This window comes from Rhinolophus ferrumequinum, chromosome 6, assembly GCF_004115265.2.
Source record: "Rhinolophus ferrumequinum isolate MPI-CBG mRhiFer1 chromosome 6, mRhiFer1_v1.p, whole genome shotgun sequence".
NCBI classification, from domain to species: Eukaryota; Metazoa; Chordata; class Mammalia; order Chiroptera; family Rhinolophidae; genus Rhinolophus; species Rhinolophus ferrumequinum.
Genome location: NC_046289.1, coordinates 49,393,392 through 49,418,473, shown reverse-complemented (window position 1 = coordinate 49,418,473; position 25,082 = coordinate 49,393,392). Strand labels below are relative to the sequence as shown.

The 25,082-nt window shown below is 39.2% G+C and overlaps 1 protein-coding gene across 4 annotated transcripts in view; it reads right to left on the bottom strand.

Annotated features, from left to right (window-relative positions):
- RORA (RAR related orphan receptor A) overlaps window positions 1–25,082 on the bottom strand; it is a 688,250-nt gene that overhangs the window by 9,702 nt on the left and 653,466 nt on the right. For all 4 annotated transcript variants that reach the window (XM_033107225.1, XM_033107224.1, XM_033107227.1 and 1 more), the window contains 7 exons: window positions 14,711–14,852; window positions 11,757–12,152; window positions 6,100–6,221; window positions 4,398–4,530; window positions 3,636–3,743; window positions 2,230–2,340; window positions 222–334 (listed from right to left, as the gene is read on the bottom strand). In XM_033107225.1, the coding sequence (XP_032963116.1) occupies window positions 222–334; window positions 2,230–2,340; window positions 3,636–3,743; window positions 4,398–4,530; window positions 6,100–6,221; window positions 11,757–12,152; window positions 14,711–14,852 (1,125 nt within the window). The remainder of the gene's footprint in view (window positions 1–221; window positions 335–2,229; window positions 2,341–3,635; window positions 3,744–4,397; window positions 4,531–6,099; window positions 6,222–11,756; window positions 12,153–14,710; window positions 14,853–25,082) is intronic.

Genomic DNA, 25,082 nt, shown 5'->3' with positions numbered 1-25,082 from the left:
TGTGGAAGAAGAGATCTGGAGATAGAGAAATATGGACTTTTTGAAATGGAGATATTTGTTTCTTTTCAGTAGCCTGTTGCTTACTGATGCTTTTGGTGGCTGGTCAGATGACTTACAAGGTTGGTTGGCAACATGATATGTGGCAAGGGTTAATTCATACAAGTCCAATGAAATCACCATGGCCCTTCAGGCTATGCTAACTGGAAACCTTTGGCTCTCACCTTTGTTAGTATTCCGTCTTCTCGGTGATTCTTCTGTAGGACGTGTTGAAGAGCTAGCTGAATTTTCTGTTGCAGTTTTTCAATTTTTACCTTTTCCTGCAGCCACGAGCGATCTAAACATTAAAGATGATATTCCTTACTATTCCTCCAACATGATGTTGGAACACCCCAATTCCTCCTGACTCTTAGATCCATAGGATACCACAATGCAGAGTTAAGAGACTAACAGGCCAGTTCCACTCTCTTTTTAAAATCTGCTCCTACGGAAGTGGAAAACTGATCTACCAAATAGTTATCAAGGGTATTAAATCTTTCCATTTCTACTGATACTCAAAGGAAGGGAGCCTCCCCTCACCCCCAACCCGTGCTTCCAACAGACAGCCATTTACACTAAGGCCAAACTCATACAAGTCCAATGAAATCACCAATACCCCTCAAGCCTTTCTAAGAATTACATTTCTGAGTGAAATACTGTTATCCTGCTAGCCTTTCTGGAAAACATGAAAATAACCTTATAATCCAAGGCAACTAAAATTGTCAACAAAATTCCAGATGACTTAAGGGTTGTTAATTTAGGATAAAGGCTTCACGTGTAAGAATTCCAAGTAAAAGATGGTAAATTTGCAAAACTGATGATCCCCAAAAGGCAATACTGGTTGAAAATATGGATTAAATTTAGATAAACTTGTGGATGACATACAAATAGATTGTAGGGAAAAGTACAATGTCTTAAAAACCATGTTATTTTGAGTATGGAGGTTCCTCAAAAAATTAAAAATAGAACTACCTTTATGACTCAGCAATTGCACTCCTGGGTATTTATCCAAAGAAATTCAAAACACTAATTCCAAAAAATATATGTACCCCTATGTTTATTGCAGTGCTATTCATAATAGCCAAGACATGGAAACAACCGAAATGCCCATCAATAGACGATTAGATAAAGAAATTGTGGTAAATTTATACAATGAAGTATTATGCTGTCATAAAAAAAAAAAGAAATCTTGCCATTTGTAACAACATGGATGGATCTAGAGAATATTATGCTAAGTGAAATAAGTCAGACAGAGAAAGACAAATGCCATATGATCTCACTTATATATGGAATCTAAAGAACAGAATAAACAAGCAAACAAAACAGAAATAGACTCAGAGATACAGAGAAAAACCTGATGGTTGCTAGATGGGAGTGGGGTTCGGGGATGGGGGAGAAGGTGAAGGAATTAGAAAGTACAAATTGGTAGTTACAAAATAGACACAGGGATGTGAAATGCAGTATGGGGAATATAATCAATAATGTTGTATAGATTATGTAGGGTGCCAGATGGGTACTGGACTTCTCAGGGGGATCACTTCATAGATTCTATAGATGCCTGACCACTGCGCTGTCCACCTGAAGCTGATGTAGAATAATATTGAATGTCAACTATAATTAACTATACATATATATATATATATATATATTTATATATATCTGGTTACGGGATGTGAAGTATAGCATAGGGAATATAGTCACAGCTATATACGATAGTACAGCAACATCTATATACAATGTCAGAGGGGTAGGCTGGGAGGGAGGTTTATCTGTGAGGGGTGTAAATGTCTAATCATTCTGTTGTTTTATACACCTGAAAGTAAAACTAAAACAAAACAAAACAAAACAAAACCAAAAACAAAACCCCAAAACACGTTATTTTGGAGATTGGTGATAAGAAGCGTAACCCAAATCTGTGACAGCGTTTATCTTGTTCTCAAGAGGTTAACTGTAGACTGGGTTTTATTCAATTCTGATTTCTTAAGATTTTATCAGACGGCATGAGGTCTTCAGAAAGGGGTATATATATGTGTGTGTACGTGTGGGGGGGAGGGTGTTATTAAAACATTAAAAATAGATTTAGTAAATGTGGAAACCTCTCTCGGTGGCTCACCAAATATTCTAAAAGGTATGTGCCTTGTAAACATTCTTCACCTAATTTTTTAACCGTTTTATTTATATTTGGTCTCTTACCTGCTGACATCAGTACAAATGCAGAAAACAATGCTATTTCATCTTCAGTCAGGTGCATAGAACATAAACTCTTTCCAAATTCAAATACAAAGCTAATAAAGTCTTCACAACCTGCCAAAATTAAAATAAAGACAGTTTAGGGTTTTGGTTCTTACCCCAGGAGAAAAATGGAAGCAGGTGAAGAGGGATCTAGGAGTTGAAGATCAGAGGGGACAGTGACAACATTTCTAGTTTAATAGTTTGAAATCTTAACAGGAAAATCTGTTAAGCCAGTATCACCATCACCACGATCGTCACAACATCACCATTCAAAATAATGAGAGTGAACATTTGCTGTGTGATTAGTACGTTAGGTAGTGCTCTAAGAGATTTCTCTGGATTTCCTCCTATTACACAACAGCCCTATGAGAGAGGTATTACTTTTATTACCCCCATTTTAGTGGTGAAAAAACAGAGTTGGAGAGAAAAGTCATGTACCTAAGGTTACACCTGTAGGAAGTAACATCCTGAGATTCAAGATCAGGCTGCCTGACTTCAGAGCTCATTCTTAACCAACAGAGTGTAATAGCCACAATCTAACTGAAACGTTAAATTCACTCATTTTTGTTTTCAACCATATTTGATCTAAAACACTGTTTAAAAAACTAACAAATGACACATTATAGTGGTAAAATCATAATTGTTACAGAACTGAAAACACAGAATGTGAAAGTCCTATAAAATAATCCATCCCCAAAGACTGGTCAAGTTTGGTGTCTATTCTTTCAGATTGCATACTATGCATACATATTTAAATGGCAATAGGCCACTATACTTAAGTATACGTACCTTTTGTCATTTAACTGTTTTAAAATCACATAACATATCTTAAATACTGTCCCATTCTTCTTAATGACAATATCCTACTTTACGTAATTTGTAGAAATCCAAAATAATTTATTTATAAAGTTTACATCAGTTTCACTTAGAAATACTTTATTTCTCTACAGTTAATATCTACATTTAGTTCTCATTAATGGCTGTTATTTGAGGAGTATGGAAGAGCAAATTTTTAGCTTTTTGCTGGATTTTATGTATCAACTAACATTTTCTAGTTTATCTGAATAACATATCCCCTGCCTATCTGGTTCTCAAAATCTGGAAGGGACCTGGGGGAGGAGAAATAACACAAATTTCTTCGATTACCAACTAGATAAGCCTTACACATAATATAGACAAAAAGTGTTTGACCTGTGTGCATTTTCTACAGTGACTAACTAGAAAGTAAAATAGGTGTAAGATAACATCCTGTAATTTTTGTTTCCAAATAACCAGTTTCCATTTTTTGTTCAGTAAGATCTTTCACCCAGCTCCCATCTTTTCCTGTAGACCTGACTTAAAGACCAAACACCCAGAGATTTCCTCACCTAAGGATTTGAACACATCGGGGCTAGCATATTTCCCATCAAAGTACACGGTGTTGTTCTGAGAGTCGAAGGCACGGCACATTCTGATAAACACCACCTCTAGAGAACCTAAGCAAAAGCAGAAGAGGATGTGGATTATTCCATCTTGGTGAGTTGTTTTGAAGGCACTCACGTAGAGACCCATTTCTGAGTCAGCACACTGGGTGTCCTGTGCTGTTTAGCTAGTGGGCCATCAGTTACTACGTTAGCTCTCTAAAAGGGCGAAGTTCACTAGTGTAAACTAAATACTTGTGCTGAAGCGAAGGCCTGTTTGACTGAAGAGAGGACTGATTTACAAATTACTTCTTTGGCACTCTTTTGTCTTGCAATATAAAGTCTCAGGAAAACATTTATTCATATTTATTAAAATAAACAAAAAATCCAGGGATGTCTCTCTGAGTTCCACAGCCTTCTTCCTGACAACTAATCGTAACCTCCCCAGGATCTAGAGTATAAAAACAAAACACAGGCGATGGTAAAATTGGGGGATGCAGGTGTTCTTCAAATTAATCTTTTTACCCAGAGGAGAAGCAAAATGGAGGGAATATTTTGTGCAAATAGCTCCAAAAGCTTTAAAAAGAACTCAGTTTCTGCTAAGAGAAACCCGAGCTATTATCATTGGAGAAAAACTATTCCCGACACCTTCCTTACCAAGCATTTCTTTAATAAGCGGGTGAAAGCAGGTTAGGAAGAGATCTCAAAATTCACTTGCAAAGCACATACCTGCTTTGAGAAGCACAATTTGATCGTTTTGACACAGTTCCATAAATCCATCAATGCGTTTGGCAAACTCCACCACATACTGTATCGCTTCTGTGATTTTGATGGCACACAACTGCCACATTACCTCCCGCTGCTGTTAAAGAGGGAGACACAAGAATATCAATGGTTACCCACATCCTTGGCACCATTGGTTTAACTGTTCCTATTTTGTAAAATCCTCCTTTGGAAATGGATTGAAAAAAAGGCTAGAGGTTCAAAAATAAACAGTTGGTCACTTTTGGGGGGTTATAGCGATTGCTTCCAAGTCCTTTCTCATCTCTCCCGATTCCTCTCTTACCTCTTTGGTGGCAAAGGGAGAGGAGGAAGATGTTATGAGCATACATGTAGCAGAAGATGAAAATACATGTCACTGCTTTAACCCTGCGCCACGAAGAGTAGCAAAGCAGTATCTTCTTTTAAGCAATTATTTTGCCTTGGGGAATTTCATACCACTTCACTGAGGGAAGGGAAAAAAGGGGGAGTCCGTTACATTTATTGTTCACCAGCTATGAGCTAGGTGTTTGAGAACATCTTTGCCTTATTTCATTTTCGCAAAAACATTTTTCCATTCTCCATCCATGGACATGAATGCTCGCAGAGGTTTCACAGTGAGTAGGTATTGGAGCTGGGATTCAAATGACAGTATCTTTGACTCTGAATCCCATTCCATAAGCTTTGCTGCTTCTTACTGCTTTCTTGCTTCCCCTTGTAACTTTGGCTGCTGGTGTTATCTGCCCTCTCAAAGGCAAACAAACTGGTATGTGGCTATTCCCCAACCTGTCCTGTTCAATAATTCCTTTTATCCACTCACTATCCAATTTAGTGACAGGGTGACCTGGATCTGATGTGTTGCTCACTTGTTCCCCCAATCTTAGTTTAAGACTGTTTCCACCAATATGATGAGGTAGAAGAAATACTGAATTAGGAGCCAGGAGTCATGGTCTAGTCCTGATGTTTGCACTTCCCAGGCATATGCCAAAGGATGTTAATTTCCTCCTATGTTAAAATGGAGGGGAAGATTAGCCTGGATAATCTCTATGGTCTTTGCTAAGTCTGAATTTCTATGATTATTGGAAAAAGTCACAGCATTTTCTTTATCCAAAGGCAGAATGGATACTTAAAAGTTCTCCTTCTCTAGCCCTGCCCTCCCATTTTGCTGGTTTGTTGATTAGAGTGTTTTATAGAAAAACACAATTAGCAGCACTTGTCAGCCTCATATTGCTAGGTTTGGACTGTGGCTATGATCACAGTTTCCAAGCCTTTTTGTGTACCCATTCTCTAAACTCCTTCTAAACGTGAGGCTGAGATTATTTTACACAAACTTCCTGTCCTTGAAACCTTCCATTTTGATATCGGAACAAATCCCAGTTCATTTAGGCTTTTGGAAACTGCTTAAATTAGCCCCCTGTTGATAAATGATAGGAGATGTGTGATAGTTAGAGGCACAATGGAATTTGGTTGCTATCGCAGAAATTTCATCTGCTGGCGTCTCAGTAAGACAACACAGCCTCAAGTACAGGATCAGTTGTGTAAGAAAGACTTTTAAAAACAGAAGTCTAATGAAAGACATTCCACCTTTGTTTGTAGTCTTGATCGAATCACCTGCATGAGTACCCTTCTCAACGCTGCCTCAATCTTAAGTAAAATTCACCAGGGAATATACCTTGCTTTGATAGTTCTCAATCTCCTCCTGCAGGAAGGTCTGCCACGTTATCTGCTGGAGCTCTTCTCTCAAGTATTGGCAAGTTTCCAGATGTGATTTAGATATATTCTGTGCAAGATGTTCTAAGGAGAAAACAAGAGATCACAACATGAAAAGTCAAGTCCTTCTTTGGATAATCAGTGTTTTCCTTACTTAATATTGGATTTAAGACATAACAAGTAGAAAGCAACACGCTAACCAGTTTTAATTATCTTTAAACATTTAAGTAAGCAATTTGGAACTATTCTGTATTTTGGAACATGAGGATGAAGGAGAAGCAAAACCAACAGTTAGCATTACGTCTTGGTGACTTTGAAGACCCTCTTGACCTTGACCTTCTTCTGTGCCTTTTGTCCCTCTGGGAATTAACAAATGCTGACCTAGATACGTGTGGGAAATTATTGACACAGCCTCTTTTTTGGCATTTTTATAAAGACACATCCGTCACTGACCTGGAAAGGACTACTCTTGAAAAACTAGGAAATGGAATTCTTTTATGATGACAACTAAGTATTTCTATAGCAGAACAAGCATTACTGAGGGCCTACTATGTCACTACATATAGTATAGTGGATAAGAGGTGGACTCTGGAGTCAGACTGCCTGGGTTTGAATCTCAGCTCTGCTGCTTACTAGCTGTGTGATCTTGGGTAATTTACTTCACCTCTCTGTGCTTTGGTTTCCTCATTTGCAAAATGAGGTCAATTGTTATCTATTTCATAGGGCTTCTGTGAGAATTAAATGAGTTGAGCATTTAGAACAGGGAGGGCTATAGAATGTGTGCTACCTAAACATTAGTTCTTATACTGGAGTGTAGGGAGTTTGAAGATATTAAAAGAAATAGGGGCCAAAGAAATTTCTTTAGGAACTTATAATCTGGTGAACAAGTATGGACATGCTGAAAGGACGATTTAAACCATTAGACAATACAGTATGAATTATATCAGAAGAGAAAGAAGAAAAAAATAACAGGTGCTGCTGGGGAAGAGAGAGATGAATGTTGGCTTAGGGGAATTGGTGGGTGCTTCTGGGCCAAAGAGGGATATTTGAGTTGGACCCTGAAAAATGGGTAGGATTTGGTAGGCTGAGCCAGCTATGTGAGGAGGTAGGCCAGTTCTGCATTCAAAGGATGGTAGGTGAAGGAAATAACATGGCATTTATAGGAGACAGGCAGATGTGATAAAGTGATAGAGTCAAAACAGAAATATGAGTAGGTAGGAGTCTAAATCCTGAAGGATCCTACGGGATCTTGAAAGTTAGGATTGAGAGTTTGGACTTGATGTAAAAAAAGAAGTCAACAGGATTTTCTAGGGGGAGCTGACATACTGAGCACTGTATCTGGGGAACTAGAACTAGCAGTTTTGTGACTGGAGGATTAGAGGATGGAGAGGATGGAGGCAGGAGGACCAATCAGAAGGCTGCTGGACTCTAGATGTGAGGGACCAAGAGCTTGAAACAGTTCATAATCAGTTACGGAAGGAAAGGATGATGAAAAATATTTAGAAGAAGACTCGATAAGATTCTGTGGATGTGAAACCATACTAAAAAGTGATCCCCTTCCCAGGGTGTTGCATATTTAATAGGAAAGCTATTTAAACAAATGATGCTGAATGTAGACTTGGCAACACTAGTAAGAGTGTTTATTTATTTGGAAATTTGTTACTGAGTCTGTCAAACAGAATCAGACGCGTTTGTGTGAAAACAGAGCAGGTTCACCTACATAAAACTTGAAACTAGACTCTCTGTAGAGACATTGGAACACAATAAACCTTAATGGCCCTATTGTCAACACACAGACGCAAAACAATGTAAGTAAATATCAAAAAAATAAAACATAAACGAAAGAGTTTAAAGGCCAGAGATAGAGAAGCTGAGAGAAAGGAGAAGCCAGTAAATTATGTCTTAGAATCAGTGATGCTTGTGAAGAGGAGAATAAAGACAAAAACAATGGGAAATTAGAAACAAGAAAACAAGTGTGTACATAAGGTAGTGAACTATCTTCTATAGAAAGAACTCTTGCTGTATAAGGCAGATTCTAGACTATAAACCAAGTTTTGCAGATATGAAGAAAATCCCCCAGGGAAGCAGGGGGATCCTATGAAGTGAAGGATGGGAAGAGGCTTACAGAGTTCTCTTCCAGATTATGCTTCTTTTCTAGTTTATATGGTCTGCATCTTGTTATTTCACTTCATCCTAAAAATTGTTCCCACTTACCGCTACCTCTCTGGGTCCAGCTTTAAGTGCCAAGGAATGAAACAATGTACGTGACAAACCAGTAGAGGGCAGTGGCCACATTCTCACCAACTGCCTTTGATTCCCAGTTCACAGTTGATTTGCCAAGTGTAAGATTTTAGACACTACTGTTTTTAAATCTCCATTTCAGCACAGGAGAATACGGTCAGACTGAGTAAAGGTTACGTAGTATGGCCTCTCAGAGAAACAGTCTGGAATAGTGAAATACCTTGGAACTAGGCGTTAGGAGACCTGGTTTCTGGTCTGAGTTCAGTGGGTAACTCACTTTGTGACAGGCAACTCAATTCACCTCCTCAACCACGATTGCTTCACCAATACAGTCAACGTCTAACTACTTCAGATGGAAAAGCCTGACTGCTGAGTTTATCCCAGATTTTCATAGTGGGAAGGAACTTTAGACTTCATCTGGTCCAAACTCTCTTCAGTTTATAGATAATAACATTAATAGTGAATGATAGTTAATACTTATGTAGCACTTACTATGTGCCAGACTCATATAATATATATTCTGAGTACATCTATCTATCTATCTATCTATCTATCTATCTATCTATCTATCTATCTTCTTACTTAATCTTTGTAACAACCCTAGGAGGGTTATCTAGTATTATCTCCATTTTACAGATGAAGTGACTTTTCCAAGGTGTCATAGCTGGCAAGTGGCCAATTATTTAAACACACAGAATTTGGCTCCAGAATCTGTGCTCTTAATCTTCATATTCAATAGGCAGGGATACTGTAGCTTGCGGAGGTTACATGACTTAGACTGTTGTACAACCTATCGCAAAGCTAGGACCACAACCCATGCAAGCTGACTTCTTGTCTCCTGTTTTGCCCAGTACGTCATTATCTCTCTTGCACAAGGCTTTGGTTATTGATTATAGTAACAAGTGCAGTTACGTTTTTGTTTTTAATGAACCCAGATTGCTTATCTGGAACATATAATTCAGGTACTAATTGTACATCAAGGACAAAATTTCATAGCCATGAAGGCAGACGTATTCCCACTAAAAGTAATGGACGGTAGACACCATTATTGAAATATAGAATTAGGCTTAGGATATGTTAATTTACAATTTATTTTCCAATAGAATAATTGTTTTCATTTGTTGAAAGTCTGATGACAAAATTTAGCCTCAAATGAAGTCAAGAGTCTTAGTTAAAGAGAGTGGGATTTAAGCCCCAAAGGAAATACAGCTTTAAAGAAAGAGCAGCAAAGTCTGGCCACTTTTTGCTACTCTTAACTCTTCAAAATATTTTGTATATGTACACGGGATAGAAAGTTAGAACCCAGTTATACCATTTTCAAATAAATTCTTGTTTCGTCTTGGGTTTGGAACTAATCCTAGTGACAAGTTAATTTTATCCATCCTGGAAAATGCCACAATACATGTGAAAATGCCCTAATTTAGGAGAACATGGAGAAAGTATGAGGGCTCAAGGGCTCTCAGACTACACTGGGAGGTGACAAGTATGGAAGAGGAAAGTGATTTGTGGGGGAAAGCGGAGCTGGGGGAACCGGCTTAGCCATATTTGGCCCCACTCAGGTATTAGTGCGTTTTTAACCAAAGTGCCATATTCAAGGGCAACACTTTGGCTAAGCCCTGTGGATTTATTTCAGGGTTGAATATTTGACAAGCAAACAGAATAGATCCACTAGTATTTATGATAAGCTGGAAGCAGACCTAAAGAAAGTCAGGTCATTTTTTTATGATATCATGTCAGCTTTCAATCAAATCCTTATTCATTTCGGAAAATTTTACTTTCATTACAGTTATGCTTAAGGCTCAGCCAACCAAGATTTCATGACAAAAATGGAAGGTTTTTTGTTCTAGTTCAAGAAAAATAAAATCAAACCTACCTCTGCTCAGCTTGGCTTCTAGTTCAGAGGTTTCTCTGTTAATCAAAAGAGCTGTGATACACCTTTAATGCTGTTCAGTGGTTAAAGACCAGGCTTAAAATGTCCCTGCTCTTGAGGATTTAAATTTAGACCCATAAAGAGGTGCTTGTGTAAAAACCGTAAAGAACATTCAATTTGTTCTATTTGGAGAAAGATTTTACTGGAAATATAAATTTCACTTAAAAATGTTTTATGGGGTACAGAGGTGGTGAAACCATCTAAAGAACACAACCGTTTTTTCCTGTGAACTGAGGATCTCTGTGCTCAAGTCAGAACCTGCTGGTTCTCTCCCATCTGAAGTCTTCATTCTCTCCTTGTATTAGGTTGGTGCAAAAGTAATTGCGGTTTTTGCAATTATTTTTAACCTTTTAAACCACAATTACTTTTGCACCAACCTCATATTAACTTAGTCACCTCCACAGCAACTAACTTGAAATATCCCAAAGGACTACAACCTTGTGCGAGGACTCATGGGGAGGAACAGATCAAATTCTAAAACTGCAAAGGTTCTTATCAAAGTTTCTCTAATAATAGTGCTAGACTTAAAAATTGATTAAATATAACAGAGGACGCTAATGTTACGTCCTTGAAACACAAAGTTTTCCATTGTCTGTATTATCAACATTTCTAGGTCACATCTCCCAAGAAGCAACAATGTCACAGGAATAAGGAAATGACAGTTTTGGGTTTTTTTTTTGGATGGTAAGTCTTGTATGAAATAGATCAGTTTTGTCACCAATATCCATCACCGAAACATTTTGGCAGGTAAAGAAGCCAATTTCACTTTACCATTTAGAGACTATATCAGGGTTGCACAACTTAGATGCCTGCAGGGGCTGGGGATGACACACACGGTAAGAGTGGAGCTGGCCCATCTAAAGGTGCTAGTGCCTCCCTGGTGCCAGTCACTGGGTGCCATTCACAAATGCTGATCCCCTGTAACTACCTCATTTTTAAATTCCCACAAGAAGCTGGAAATCTGAAATTTTTGTGGGCTTGTTCAGGTTTAAAATTTTGCCAACTGATTCAACAATTTAAAACTTTGCATTGGTCAAAAAAACACACGTCTGTAGACCAGGTTGTTTGTGGACTGCTAATTTTATGACTTTAGGTATACAGCATTACCTGGAATGTAACTAAAGAGAATAACTAACAGAGTTCATAGGCCTATTCCCTAAGCTTAACAGATTTCTGTGGGATTCTAAGACTGTTTTAAGTTCATGTTGATCTATCTCTGATGCCCAGGGGTCAACATATATCTTGGATTTACAATGGGAAACAGTGGACAGTCCAAAGCAAGGGGGCAGGCAGGGTGGAATTATGAAGTGGTCCAAATGGTAAAGGGGAATTGCCCTTCTAGCCGCACTATTTTAATAACGTAACTCAGTAGAGGAAAGTCAAACATATCCCATTTCCTTCAAAGGGCATAAGTACCACACCCCCAGTAGAAACACGGAAGCCATTACCTAATTCTGCCATGGACACAGTTGGGGAAGTCTCTCCATTGGTGAAAGAACAGTAGGGAAAGAACCCTGATGCTGGTGTGTAGTCACATATTGGTTCTGGTTTGATTCCATTGATATCAAGACCTGACTGGTCCGGGGAAGGCTGTATGTCCAGGTAGAAGCTGCTGACGGCTGAGTCCGCCTTGCTGCCCTCCGGGGTATGCCCGTCAATGTAGTTGCTGAGGTCGTCGTGAAGTTCCGTCAGCCCGTTGGCTGACATGTTGTAGGTCGGAGTCAACGGCTCGGCCTCTCCAGGCTGCTGTTGGTGGTCTCGCTGCTGCTGCTGCATCCTGTGTTTCTGCACTTCTGCGTACAAGCTGTCTCGTTGCTTTTTCGACATTCGGCCAAATTTTACAGCTGGAAGAAAATAAGCCAAACCACACCATGTACAATACGCTTTTCTTCATTATCCTCTCTGGCATGTTTTAGGGGTTCCTTTGAAGTCTCAGACAATATCAATCAAAAACCACATAACCACAAAATAAGGATGCGACCCAGAGGGGAAAACGGTCCCACCCCATGCCCCAAAAGCAAAGACACATCCAGAGGAACTAAGTTCTAGAAACAGATCCAGGACGGGTAGAAGGGACCTGGGGCAATGAACACTGATGTTTTCCTGCTGTCATATAACCCTGTGCTCAGTGGGAGCTACTGGTATGCGACTGAATCGGCTTGTTCACTCTCCAGTCACTAAGCTGGCTCAGACCATCTCTTTTTCTTCCCAGGGTTCACACCAACGCACAAGTATGCACACATTCACAGAGATACATCGAACCACAAGAGGTCAAACCTCAACTTTCATTCATTCCACTGAAGGAACTCGAATGAGTTTCTTCCTGACCAAACCCCTGAATCTGGGGCTTCATTGAGAGACCTAACCAGACTGGACGAGGCCTTTGCAATTCCCTGAATTACATCTCTGAGTCTACCTACCTCAGAAGGTCCCTTCCCTCATCTTGGGTCACGGTGGCCCCATAAAACCCTTGAACCCATCTTTATATGGTACTTTCTATTCTCATTTAGCCTCAAGTAAAAAAGAATCATCAGAATTTTGGAAAAGGCAAACACTGTGCAAAATCCCTGTTGGGTGAATTTGTGTTTATAGTGCTTCTCCTTGCGCTGTATCCCCATATTTAAAGTAGAATATCAACTGTAGGAGCTTTCTAGTTGATTCAGAATTCCAATTGATTTCTCCTGAAACACCCAGATGATTGAGGCAAAAAGCTCCTATGATTTCCTGGTCTGTGCTCTCCCACTAACCCATTTACTTCTCAGCCCGATTCTGTATATGTAGATAAAACCTCTGCTGGAGGGACTAAAATGTCCTAATTGATTATGGTTCAATTTATACCTGACGGGGCGGATGAATTCACCCATTTGACCATCACCAGAATTCTATGAATCTATGGGAAGAAGGCTCGTAGAGAAACGTGAAGTTGGGAATGAAGGCTACCACCCGATAGATTCCTTTTCTGCCAATGAGAACATGCTGCCCTTTTGCAGAGAGGAAACAAGTGAGCTGGATACTGGTCCATTTCCAGGTTCCAGGACTCAGGGAACAAACATGGGTGGGATTGGTTAGACAGCAGTGGGCTCTGAATGTCACGCCTATAATTGTGTAAGTGCCCAAATTCACTCCAAGCCCACAATAATGTGTGCTGTCGCTTATATGCAAAATCTCCAAAAGGCACACTGAAGGCACTTGATTTTTGTGTGAAGAATCTGTGCTCTAAACACCCAAGGGGATTAATACTCATCGGTGAAATTCATTCTGTGCTGACTCTGAATTGTGTTTTAACTATTGCCTGAATATTAACAAGAGTAATCACACCATTCTATAAGTGAAATAAGGGATCCGCTCTTGAGAAAAGTCACGCATCACTTGTGATTTTAACTTCCAAGTTCCTAAAAGATGAACCTGACTTTGTTGGTTTAGTGCTTTTGGAACATGAAATCTGAAGAGGAGCATATCACATTCTGAGAATACAGTGTAAGTTCTATGACTTGCATATGCTGATGGGAAAACCATCCTTTTTCTTTTTACATATTCTAAAAGGCCACTCTCCTGTGCTCCACTACTAAAGGTCATCACAGCTCGTGCCTGGTGGGTACACAGGCCCCAAGAACATCTGATTCTGGGAAGAATGTCTACCCAGCATCTGAAATACTTTTCCATAGGCTGAAACTCTATTGGAAGAGCTGTTTCCTTGAAAGGGTTCTCTTAAGAGAGCTAGCCAGCCAATATATTCGGAAAAGTCCTTAAAATGTACCCACTGTACTTTCTGCCCAGTTTCCTTGTATAAGAATAACTGTCTTGAAATCTGGTGTTGATTATTTAGTGTACCTAAGACAGTTTTCCAGGAAGACCTTGAAATGTTCTGCAATTGAATGGTAGATGGTCTCTATTTCTTAAAATAGCTTCTTTTAATTGAGAAGAATATTTGTCATTGAGCCACGGTTTGCACTATCTTCACACATTCTGCATGTACAAACACTTGACTTTGGCACATGATTCAAAATATCCAGTTAGCATAAGAGCTAATTCAACCCAACTGCCAATATAGCTTACTAGTATAAAGCATGTAGCAGTCAGCTCCCGCTTGTTTCCTTCTGGGGACAATGCCTCTAGGGACGATATTTATTAAGGTCTTCAGATGATACTTACCTTGGATCAATTCATCCACCTGTGATGTCTTAAATGTCAAAAATCTGAAGGTGTTCTGACCACACAGACACTCTTCCACGCACCCCCCACCAGCTAGGCAGCTGACCCTGATGGACTATGGAGAAGGAATAACTGCAGAGAAACCCACAGAACTGCCAGGGGAGGTGACGTTTTCCTAGATTTGGATCCAGGTTTCCGAAGGCACCTCACCACCCCATGCCACCGTATAGGTGAAGCTGCGATTGCTCACCATCTCGAGACATCCCTACGGCAAGGCATTTCTGTAATCGACAGTGTTGACAGCGGTTTCTACTGGTTCGATCAATCAAACAGTTCTTCTGACGAGGACACGAGTAGGTGGCATTGCTTTGCTGACTTCTCCTGAAAAAGCCCTGTGATTCAGTTATAAAATATGAAACAGGTTAGTGTCGGTTTGAGCTGTATGATACTAAAGGCAGTATACTAAGCAATGAGCAGCATGAATATTTAATGAGAATTAAACTTGTAGCAGAATCATCCAGGAGACCATTAATGAAATTAAAGTCACTTCTTTTTCCTTGAGTAAAATTGATCCCTAGAGCCTAATCCTCTGTCCCTTACACATGCAAAACTTTCTTTAACTCCAACAGACAATTGCCTATGTAAATAGGCACAGGATCAGGCCCTGTTCTTGGTTTCTGATGATCGAAAACAATGTGTTGATGGAACAATACAAAGGCACTCATCTTTAACCTTAATCTCCAAAATATTTTTAGTAGAGTAAACACCAAACACTTCTCTCGGATGTCCAGAGATAAGGAAAATGCAGCTTTATCGTAACCCAGGGTGGCTGCAATCCAGGTACACTGTGGTAATTACTTTCTATTAGCCTACTTAAACTCACCACCTGTTCGGTGTCTTGCATTCCCCAAGTCAGAATCTGCTGCTCTAAGAAGTTAAATGACACTTAGATGCATTATTTTGGCAGATCAATCAGATTGGGAATACTCAACCCTGACAGTTTGAAAACACCACATATTCGGTATTATGGCCTTAAAGATTTCACAAATCCAATCTGATGTTCATCAAGTTCCACTTATTTGTTTGGAGATGAGAAGATGCACAGAGATGCCTAAGGAACTGCTGACTTTAAGGATTTCATTCATTCATTTTTTGCTAACTTCTTGAGCTGGATTCTTACTATTCATAGCTCATTAATTTTCGGTGTTTATTCTTTTCTTAATGCTGCTAGTTTTCCTTTTAGTTATGTTTTAGTAGCAACCCACAAGTTTGCTATGTAGTATTTTCATTATCATTCAATTGAAAACATGCCCTAATTTTCAATATATTTCTCCTTTCATCAATATGTTATTTAGAAGCACATTTCTTAATATCCAGACATACAGGAGGTTTGGGGTTATCTTTTTATTGTTGAGTTCTCTCTCAGTGGTTTTGCAAACTAGAGATGTTCTCTGAAGAAAAACAGTTATTTCTATGAAGCAGAACTAAGAAGGGTACAAAAGATGATCATTTTCAAATCTCTTAACAGCAAAGATAGATGACCCCAACAAAGGGGACATTAGTAAAGAAGGTAGAGATAAAATCCTGAAGAACTGACACAGTGGTGGGCAAACTGGTAAGAGCATTCTCTCACCAAAAGATTTTTCTGGAGGCCAAGTTGGCAGTTGTAGCGAAATCCTTAAAAACATGCCTATCCATCAAACCGGTAATTACTCTTTAGGGAATATATTCTAAAGGAATATTAAGAATGGTACAAAGATTTACCTACAAGGATGTCCATCACAGCACTAGCTGTACTATAAAAAAAAATGTAGAAAGATGCTAAATGCCCAACATGAGTGAAATGGAAGAGTCATATTGGATATCCATATATTCAGCAGCCATTAAAAATAAAATTTCAGAAATACAGTTATTGCCATAAAAAGGGGATAAAAATATATGGCTGAAATAACAAAAAACAGCTAAAGAACTAAACGCAATATAATCCAATTTTTGGGAAAAAGAAATCCGTATGTTTAACATAGAAGAAACTTTGGAAAATTATGCCCCCAAATGAAAAGAATTGTTGGCATTGGTTGCTGATTTTAATTTTTTTCTGTTTACCTATGCTTTCTGATTTTTCTACAGTATGCAGGTGGAAAGGTATGTGAACAATTTGGGAGGAACAGTGTAGTACATCACTCTTTAGTGATGGCTGGGGACCTTTGTAGATTATATCAATGATGGATATGACCTCAGTTTCCAGTTCTTTCCTTTTGGAAGCCAAACTGAAATGGGAGGGAGCAGGCCACTGACTTCTCACCCCCTCTCAGCTCTCTGGCAAGCTGCAAACTAACCTAAACACGGGCAAGCCTGGGGCCCCAGGTCTCAGACCATCTCTCTATTGTACTTCAAACCTCCCTTATATCAAGTTTGGCCTCTTCTATGAAGCCATCTCTCTTTTCTCAAAATGTCTAAAGCGGTGGGGGGTTTTCTTTGTTTTGGGTCTTATTTTCTCTGTGAAAAGGGAGTGAGAAGAAGTTAGCTATCTTTGGGACTTAATGGAGAGAATTCAAGAAAATAACAAATGGTAAAAGAGGCAGATAATCCTTAGAAAGAGATACCAGGAGGTTAGCTGTCTAGGTATTCAGTTTGGTCTGAGACACATAATCTCTATCAAAGCTGAAAGGTATTTCTTTCTTGAGACTCTACCATCATTCGGACCCTCTGTGTTTGCTATCACTGCAGATGTCTAGAATCAGGAATTATTTGCTTTTCCTTTAATTGAGGCTGAATTTTGCTTGCTTCACCATGAGCCTGTTACACTTTGTTCTATGATCATTGAACATGAAGCCTGTCTGAGTGATCTCTTTTTTTTTCTTAAATGGAAGCAGTACTTGGGGGCTGCCATGCCATCACTCAGTATTTAGTCCATGGACCAAATCACAGTATCTGTAACCTTTCTTTCTAGGTGTTTTTCCACCTTTGGCATTTCTTCTCAGATCCTCTCAAAATTCTCCACCTCCCTCAAAAATCTGAAATCTGGAACTAGATACAGTTCTTGAATAATGGCTGAGTCATTAACAAGAAGGATGCTACTTTTTACTTTCTACATATTAAACTCAAGTTAACAACGACCACAACTAATAAAGTTCCAGAATGTTAACACAGAAGCCATATATAACCACCCACTCCCTCTGCTATAAGGGAACTCTGAGAGGGCATGATGATGAGGATGATGGTGATGATGATGATAAAAGTTTGGGCACAGCAAGTGAGCAAATAGACACACCTTGTTCTTCATGACACCATTTATTCTGTATTGAGTCAATTAAGCAAGTGCCTAAAGAGGTAGAGCTAAGAACCAGAGAAGAGATCTTTGTTTCGGACTAAATCAACAGAACCATGCCCACAAGGAGAGCTATCAAATACCAGATGAGATGGGTTAAGTGCGATTATGAAGTGAGAGTCCTGAAGAGAGAGAGAGAGGGCTAGCCCCTATGAGTTAGATAAACACTGAACTTTGCATGTCAGATGGAATGAGGGCTTGGCCTTCCTTTTTATTTTGTCTTTCCCCTTAACCCTTCAGCATTTCTTGGGGTTTCTCAGAAGTTCAAGGATTTAGGAAGTTAAACTGATAAAATATTTAAAGCTAGTGAACAAGTAAGAGGGAGAGAGATTAGGAGAGAGAAGGAAGAGGAAGAAAGGTATAAAGTGGTGGTAGGTACCTCTCTACCTAAAGGTAGAAAGAAGTATGCTCATAAATGTAGACACAGGATCGTAACTGACGGGTAGCAATCCTGAGGGTTAAACTGAGAAATGAGTGAGCTGAGATACCAGATCTAGGGGTTGGGGAGTTTGAGGTCACACAGAGAACAGGGACAGCACAAGCCAGTGAATGGAATTTTGGGTGGAACTGAGGCGGTATGTATACGGAACAGAGACAGTGCTGCAGCTGTTAGTTGGGAAAGATATTAAACACATAATTTTGGAGTTTTATTTCTAAAAGATGAGCTAATGAATTACTTCGTTGGCTTTCTTAAAAGTTCATTGTTTTACATGTCAAAACAGATGGAGATGTGCCATTACAAACATGGTGGGCTTGAGCAGAGAGCCACCATGATGAATTTCAGGGTAGTATATACTACTTGGTGTGACTGTGGCACACTACCACCACCTAGTGGCAGCATACCAATATGCAGTGCCTGCAAACTGGAAATTAAAATACTATAAACAGGCCTTTAGCGCTGGAAAGGAATTGAGGGTCCTTTCCAGGGTCAGTAGTTCTCAAACAGATGGTGCACAAGAATCACCCACGGAGCTTTTAAAAAAATACACTTTAGGTCTATTGACAGAATATTTGGGGATGCAGTCCAGACATACATATTAGTATAAACAATATGAAACTGTCATTTTTGTAGGTCAAAAAAGAAGAAATGTGAACTTTGAACAGTAAATATTTTAACAAAGCTCCTGAAGACTCTGCCGCCTTCCTCTTGTTAAGAACCAGAAATCTACTCTAGTTTTCTGATTTTGCAGATAACAAAAATGAAGCTCAGAACAGTAAGTGACTTGTTCAAAGTTGTCCCATGGCAGGTAGGAACCAGTGTGATTTAAACTCCAGTGTCCTCACTTTGAGTGCAGTGCCCTCTCACTCAGGTACCTCTCCGTAAGCACTGGATTAACAAAACTGATGTCACACAGTCTCATTTTGCTCAAGCAGAGCCTCCCCTGCACACCAACCTACTGTCTCAATTTCGACTATGTCAAGAACTCTCCAGTGTTTTCTCCTTTATTTCACCTCACCTTTCAAAGTGTCTGTCATTGAGTTTTATTTCTGATTTCTGCCTTTCACTCTCTGGGAAACCCTGTTGCCTATTTTTTTATTTGACAATATGGTAGGATACTATGAAACTGTTCCTCAATCCCACTAGATTGGAACTCCCTAGAACCAGGACAGAGACCAGGGTGTGTGGGAGAAGTCTCATATCAGGTTGCAAGAGCTGAACGTTAAAATTTCTTGAGCCAGTTCTTAAACATAACCATTATTAAAATTCAACTCATTATTTTATTCTTATTTTGCTATTATCCATGTTCTTGAGGTTATTTACATCAATTCTATCTGAATGGTAGAGATACTACACAATGGTGTATTACTGTGTTTCTCTTCCCTACTCTGTATTCAAGGAGATTACATGTTGGGAGACTTGAAATTGACCATGTGGTGGTAGTATTTATACCACAGAAACTAGCAAGTGCTATAAATCCGGGCTTAATTTATTGTTCTGCTTAGTTTTGAAAAGTGATGGAGAAAATGATAACAATGTGGGTTAAATTCAAAAGTATGTCATGTCTGTAGCCATCACCTTGTGACTAGCACACAAAACTTGAGGAAACATTCTTCCAGGTCTTAGAAAGGACTTAAACACTATTATCTGATTCAGTGAAGAAGTTGCTCACGTCATGACTGATGAATGAGTGAAGTTCCAAACTATGTCTTCCTTGTTTTACTTTCCTCTTGTTAGTTAATGTAAACAAAAATATCAACCAACATTTCTGTTGGCACTACAGTCTTTCGCCACCTGCAACTACAGGTATGGATGTAAGAGTTCAGCAAAAACCAGTGAGACCAGTGAGAATCATTCGTCTACATGAAGTTTATAAACAGAGTATTGTAGACGTTATTCTTTATAAATTGTGTGAAATTATATCAGTGAAATAGACACTGTAATTATGTACATACCGTGTTTCCCCCAAAATAAGACCTAGCCGGACAGTCAGCTCTAATGCTTCTTTTGGAGCAAAAATTAATAGTAAAATAAGACTGGGTATAATATAATATAATATAATATAATATAATATAATATAATATAATAATAATATAATACCAAGTCTTATATTAATTTTTGCTCCAAAAGACACATTACAGCTGATTGTCTGGCTAGGTCTTCTTTTCGGGGAAACACGGTACATATAGACACTGTTTGTTACCCAGGAAGCTGATTGTTAAAAACTGACCAGTACGTGACTGGGCTGAGGCCAGTCCTTGCTGGATCCCCAAAGTCCGATCAGACTGTCTGAATGGATCCTCCCTACTCTGGGTAGGCGTTTACCCAGAGTTGTGGCTTGGCCTTCTGTAGTTCCATCTCACACAGCCCCTGCCCCCCAAGACACTCTCCAGAAACTTTAGCTGAGTGGTTTTATCTTCATTCCACACCAGAATATATCCCAACCCACCCCATTTCCCAGCCGTGTCTCTTCCAGTGTTTTCTTGCTTGCTCAGTGAAGGGCACCATCCTCACCCCTGTTACTCAGGGCAGAAACATGGGCTTCATTTCATCCCTGCCTCCTTCCCACCCACGTCCACACAATCACCAAATTAGGCTGGTTGTTTTTTTTTTGGTTGTTTTTTTTTTTTTGCCACTTTCATACTTTTCAAATTTATCTACTTCTCTCCATCTTTACTGCAATTTTCTCTAGTTTCCTTATCTATTTTCCCTTTAATTGGTTATTATACAGCATCCCAACTGGTCTTCCTGCTTCCATTCTCATTCCCTCCAATCGATTTTCACAGTCACTGAAAATCTCTTTCTAAAAAATAAACCCAATCAAGTCACTTCCTTGCTTATTAGCCATCAGCGGCTCCCTACTGATGACCAGGCTACGACCACCTGTGTAGGCAGCGCTCTCCTACATTCAGTCTTCTTCTCAAAAGACACACTCTGGCTAAGCCTAAACTACTGTGTTCACAGTTCTCCGAAGGACACTCCCACCCCAACACACACACACACACACACACACACACACACACACACACACACACACACACACACACACACACACACACACACACGCTTATTTCCTGGAAAGCTTCCTCCTTTTCTTCAGGATTCACCTTCCCTGGGAACTTTCTCTGACCTGCCCCCTACCATGTGTACCCTTAGAACCCTGTAGGTGCCCCCCACTCCCCATAGCCCTTAACCTGCTGTGTTACTAATCTGTCTCCCTCACTGACTACTTTGTTTGTTTCCGACAGCTAATTCAGGACTCAGAGAAATCAACAAATACTTGCTGAATGAATGTTCAGAGATAAAAATGATGGTAGTGATAAAAACAGTGGTGACAATCATGCTGAGCTCCTATTCTATACCAGGCACCATGCAGGATGCTTTGCAAACATGTTTTACTTGCAATTCACAGCAACTCTGCAAAGTAAGTGTTGGTGGGTTTTTTTTGTTTTTTTTTTATCTGTTTCACAAATGAGAAAATTAAGTGCAGAGAGGTTAAGCCATGTGTCCAAAGTCACATAACAGGTAAAAGGAGGAGCCAGGATTTGAATTGCTGAAACTTGGTTGCATCTTATTCTACAGGTAATAGACTTTTTAATGCAAAAAAGCATCGAGACAAACATATAGGGCAGACTGAACAAAACAGATAAGCAAAACAAAACAAACAAGCAAAACCCCCCATTTTTCAGTTCTGTAGTCAAAGTTCCATATAATGGTTCAGACATAAGGTGATGGAGATGGTATTTTATAGGTTCTTTATATATATACACACATACTTACATATATTTATATGTAGCTAGTAAAACACTTTCATTTGCTCGATCTACTTAATGAAAAGCTTTGAAATGTACACGGCACTTCCTATTGGGGGGATTAATAGTTTTGCCCCAGCGTGTAGGTTGGCTGGACACAGAACTAGGGGCATGGTTGGGAAGATGCTCAGAGGTCCTGCCCCGAAGGGCTCCTATCTTGCTCCTTTTCTCAGCGAGGCACAGGCTGGAATGCTGATCTGATGTTTGGTCTTTTGACAATTTTCACTTAATGAATTGATTCCTACAGTTCATTAACATACCCACTTCCACTTCTGTATACACATATGTCTTAATTAGCTGCTCATTGGCTGTTTAATTACAAGAAAACAGCTGACAGCTGCCTTGCTGAATTCTAATGGCAGAAGCTGTGGAACGGCTACACATTTGCTTTTGACAACCAGGATTTATTCATAACTTTATGATTTATTGTGAATGCTCTCATGCCTGCCCGAATTATTGTATTTTTTCAATCCAAGTAAAAATTTGGAATTTGGGGGACTGTTAGTATAGGTGTATACTCTCATTTGATTTCCTTGGCTGACAAGAGCAGAGAATCCTGTATGTAAAAGTGCGTACGATGTTATGATCTTATTTGTCTTGGGAACTTTCTGTTGAAAACGTTCAGAAATACGGGGGTGGAGAAGGAAAATCGTTTGATAATCGTTTGGTAGAAAGTTAAGCATCTCGATACAGGAAAAAATGAGGTAATTGCCAACTTAATTTTATTAAGGGGTAAAGAGAAGACATGCATAGATTAAAATCAGGGGAGGAAGAGCCAGAGAAATGATAAAATTAAAACAGGAGAGGGCAAGAATAACTGTCCCCATGGTAGCAAATGAAGAAGGAAATTTGCTCTTTAGAAAAGAACAGGCAACCGCATTCGCAAAAGTTAGCTGGTATAGCCCTTCTCTCATACATCTGGCAGCAATAAATCACAGAGACGCAGATCTCTTGAACTACTTCAATAATGACTGGCCTCCCTGTAGAATTGTATGTGCAAATGATCTCTGATTAAAGCTGACCTCATGTGTCATACTCGGTAAGTGTAGATGTCTGCTTTGCCATACTCTGATTTGCTATGTTCAGATCCAATCCAAGCGAACACATTCAGCAACAGTGTTTCCTAAGCAAGCATGAGGGGCCCCACCCTGAGCCAGACACCATGGCAGAACCCTGTCTACAACGCGGTCACAACTGGTGTTATCTGCGAGTTCAGGACGGGACAGTTACCGAGATACGATTAAGACCTAAACAAAGAAAAACATCCAAATCATCTTGATGTAAACTGGGGTTTAACCCATCCTACCACTTGTGCATTTCATCCCAGGACTGGCAGATTTCGCTAAACAAAATTTGTTTTTCTCATCACTTGTATATAACAGAATTGAAGTTCGGATGTCACAGTACGCAGTAACAGCCAAGTCCAATTTTCATTTTAAATGGCTAGCTCTAATACTGGGGCCAGGTGTTACAAAACGTTAAAATAAAAATGTTGAGCAAGAATGTGTCAATGTTGGAAAGTGGACAAAATTGGTCCAAGGCTAGTGACATTTCACAACTGAAATAAAAGTATTAGAATCCTCTAAAAAGGAACATTTATGGACATTTGTTTTTAACCAAATACATAAAAAGCTCCAGAAATTGCTTTAGCTCTTTCAGGGAAAAAAATAGTACCAATTATACACTCTAGATATCTTTGAAAAGGCTTTCTATTGTTAACTTCAGGTAACATATTTGTCAGTGCAAAGAAACTATTCCAAATTCTGCATTTACTGGAGGAAGGAAGAAGCTCTGCATAAGACATCATCTTAAATGTATTATGATGAGTAAATAGGTGATAAATGAATGCTAGTCTAAGACTTATCAGAACACAGGGTCTTAAATGTAATCAGAAGTCAATTTACTAACTTCAATATTCAATGGTACATGATCCTTTACAAAGTTATAGCTGAAATTATAGAGCCAAAAATTCTAAAAGGACACAAGAAAAAAAAAACTGTATGCTTTTTTTATCGTGAAACAAATTTTTTATCATCATCCTCTAAGTAACCACTTTATCTAACGATGAAGCCAGGAACTGAAATTGAATGATAAATAGGACCATTTGTCAAAAGAAAACCTCAACTAATGGTCATTTTTCTACGAATACTTCATCATTTTTATTCGTTTTGAAGATCAAATCTTAACCCTAACATCTACAGCCTCTTGTTTTCTTTCTGGCCCTTTCCTCTGCCCACATCGTCCATGGCCCAGCTCTACCTCCCTGGCAGGTCTAGCTCAGTTTCCCTTATACCCCCTCCTAGTGTTCACCCAGGGCTGGGACTAAATTCTATTCCAAGAGTTCAGAAACCTTTTTACTGACAGAACTAAGCTTGCAGGCCTGGATTCTTTGTTCTTCTGAAAAGCAATATTCAGGCCTTGAGAAGGAAGAGTACATTGTTTCCTCATTATTTCAAAAGAACAAGTAAAATACTTTCAAAATAAAAACCTTGGCATAATGGAGTCCTTAAAATTTGAGGAATGGTGTTCCTGTCTATCCTTATCTTCCATTATCTGCAGAAAGTAACCCTTTGCTCCAGTCAAACTGGGTTATAGATTGTCCCTAAAACACAACCAATATTTTCTGTTTCTAGGCTCTTGCTGTCTAGTGAATATGTGCTCCTAGTGCCATGTTATAGAGACTGTGGCTTTACTCTAGTATTTAGTTCTCGCGTTGCTATTTAGCTTTTCCTGTGCAGCCCCCATCTCCATAACTAGACCGTAAACTGCTTGACAGAAGGATTAGGTCTTCTATGTCTTTGGATCCCTCACAGTGTTTATGGTCCTGAGAGGGTGCTTATATTTTTGTTGTTTTTATTGGCAGAGTCTATAGAACAAATCACAAATGGTCACAAAAATCAAGACTGGCCCCATGGATATCCTGAAATAATATTTGATTGTACAGAGCAATATTACTCAGGCATAAGGAGTTTGGCCAGGAATGAAAATAACAACAGCCCATGTTTTCTGAGTGCTTGTTATGTGCCCCGCCACACTTCTAAGT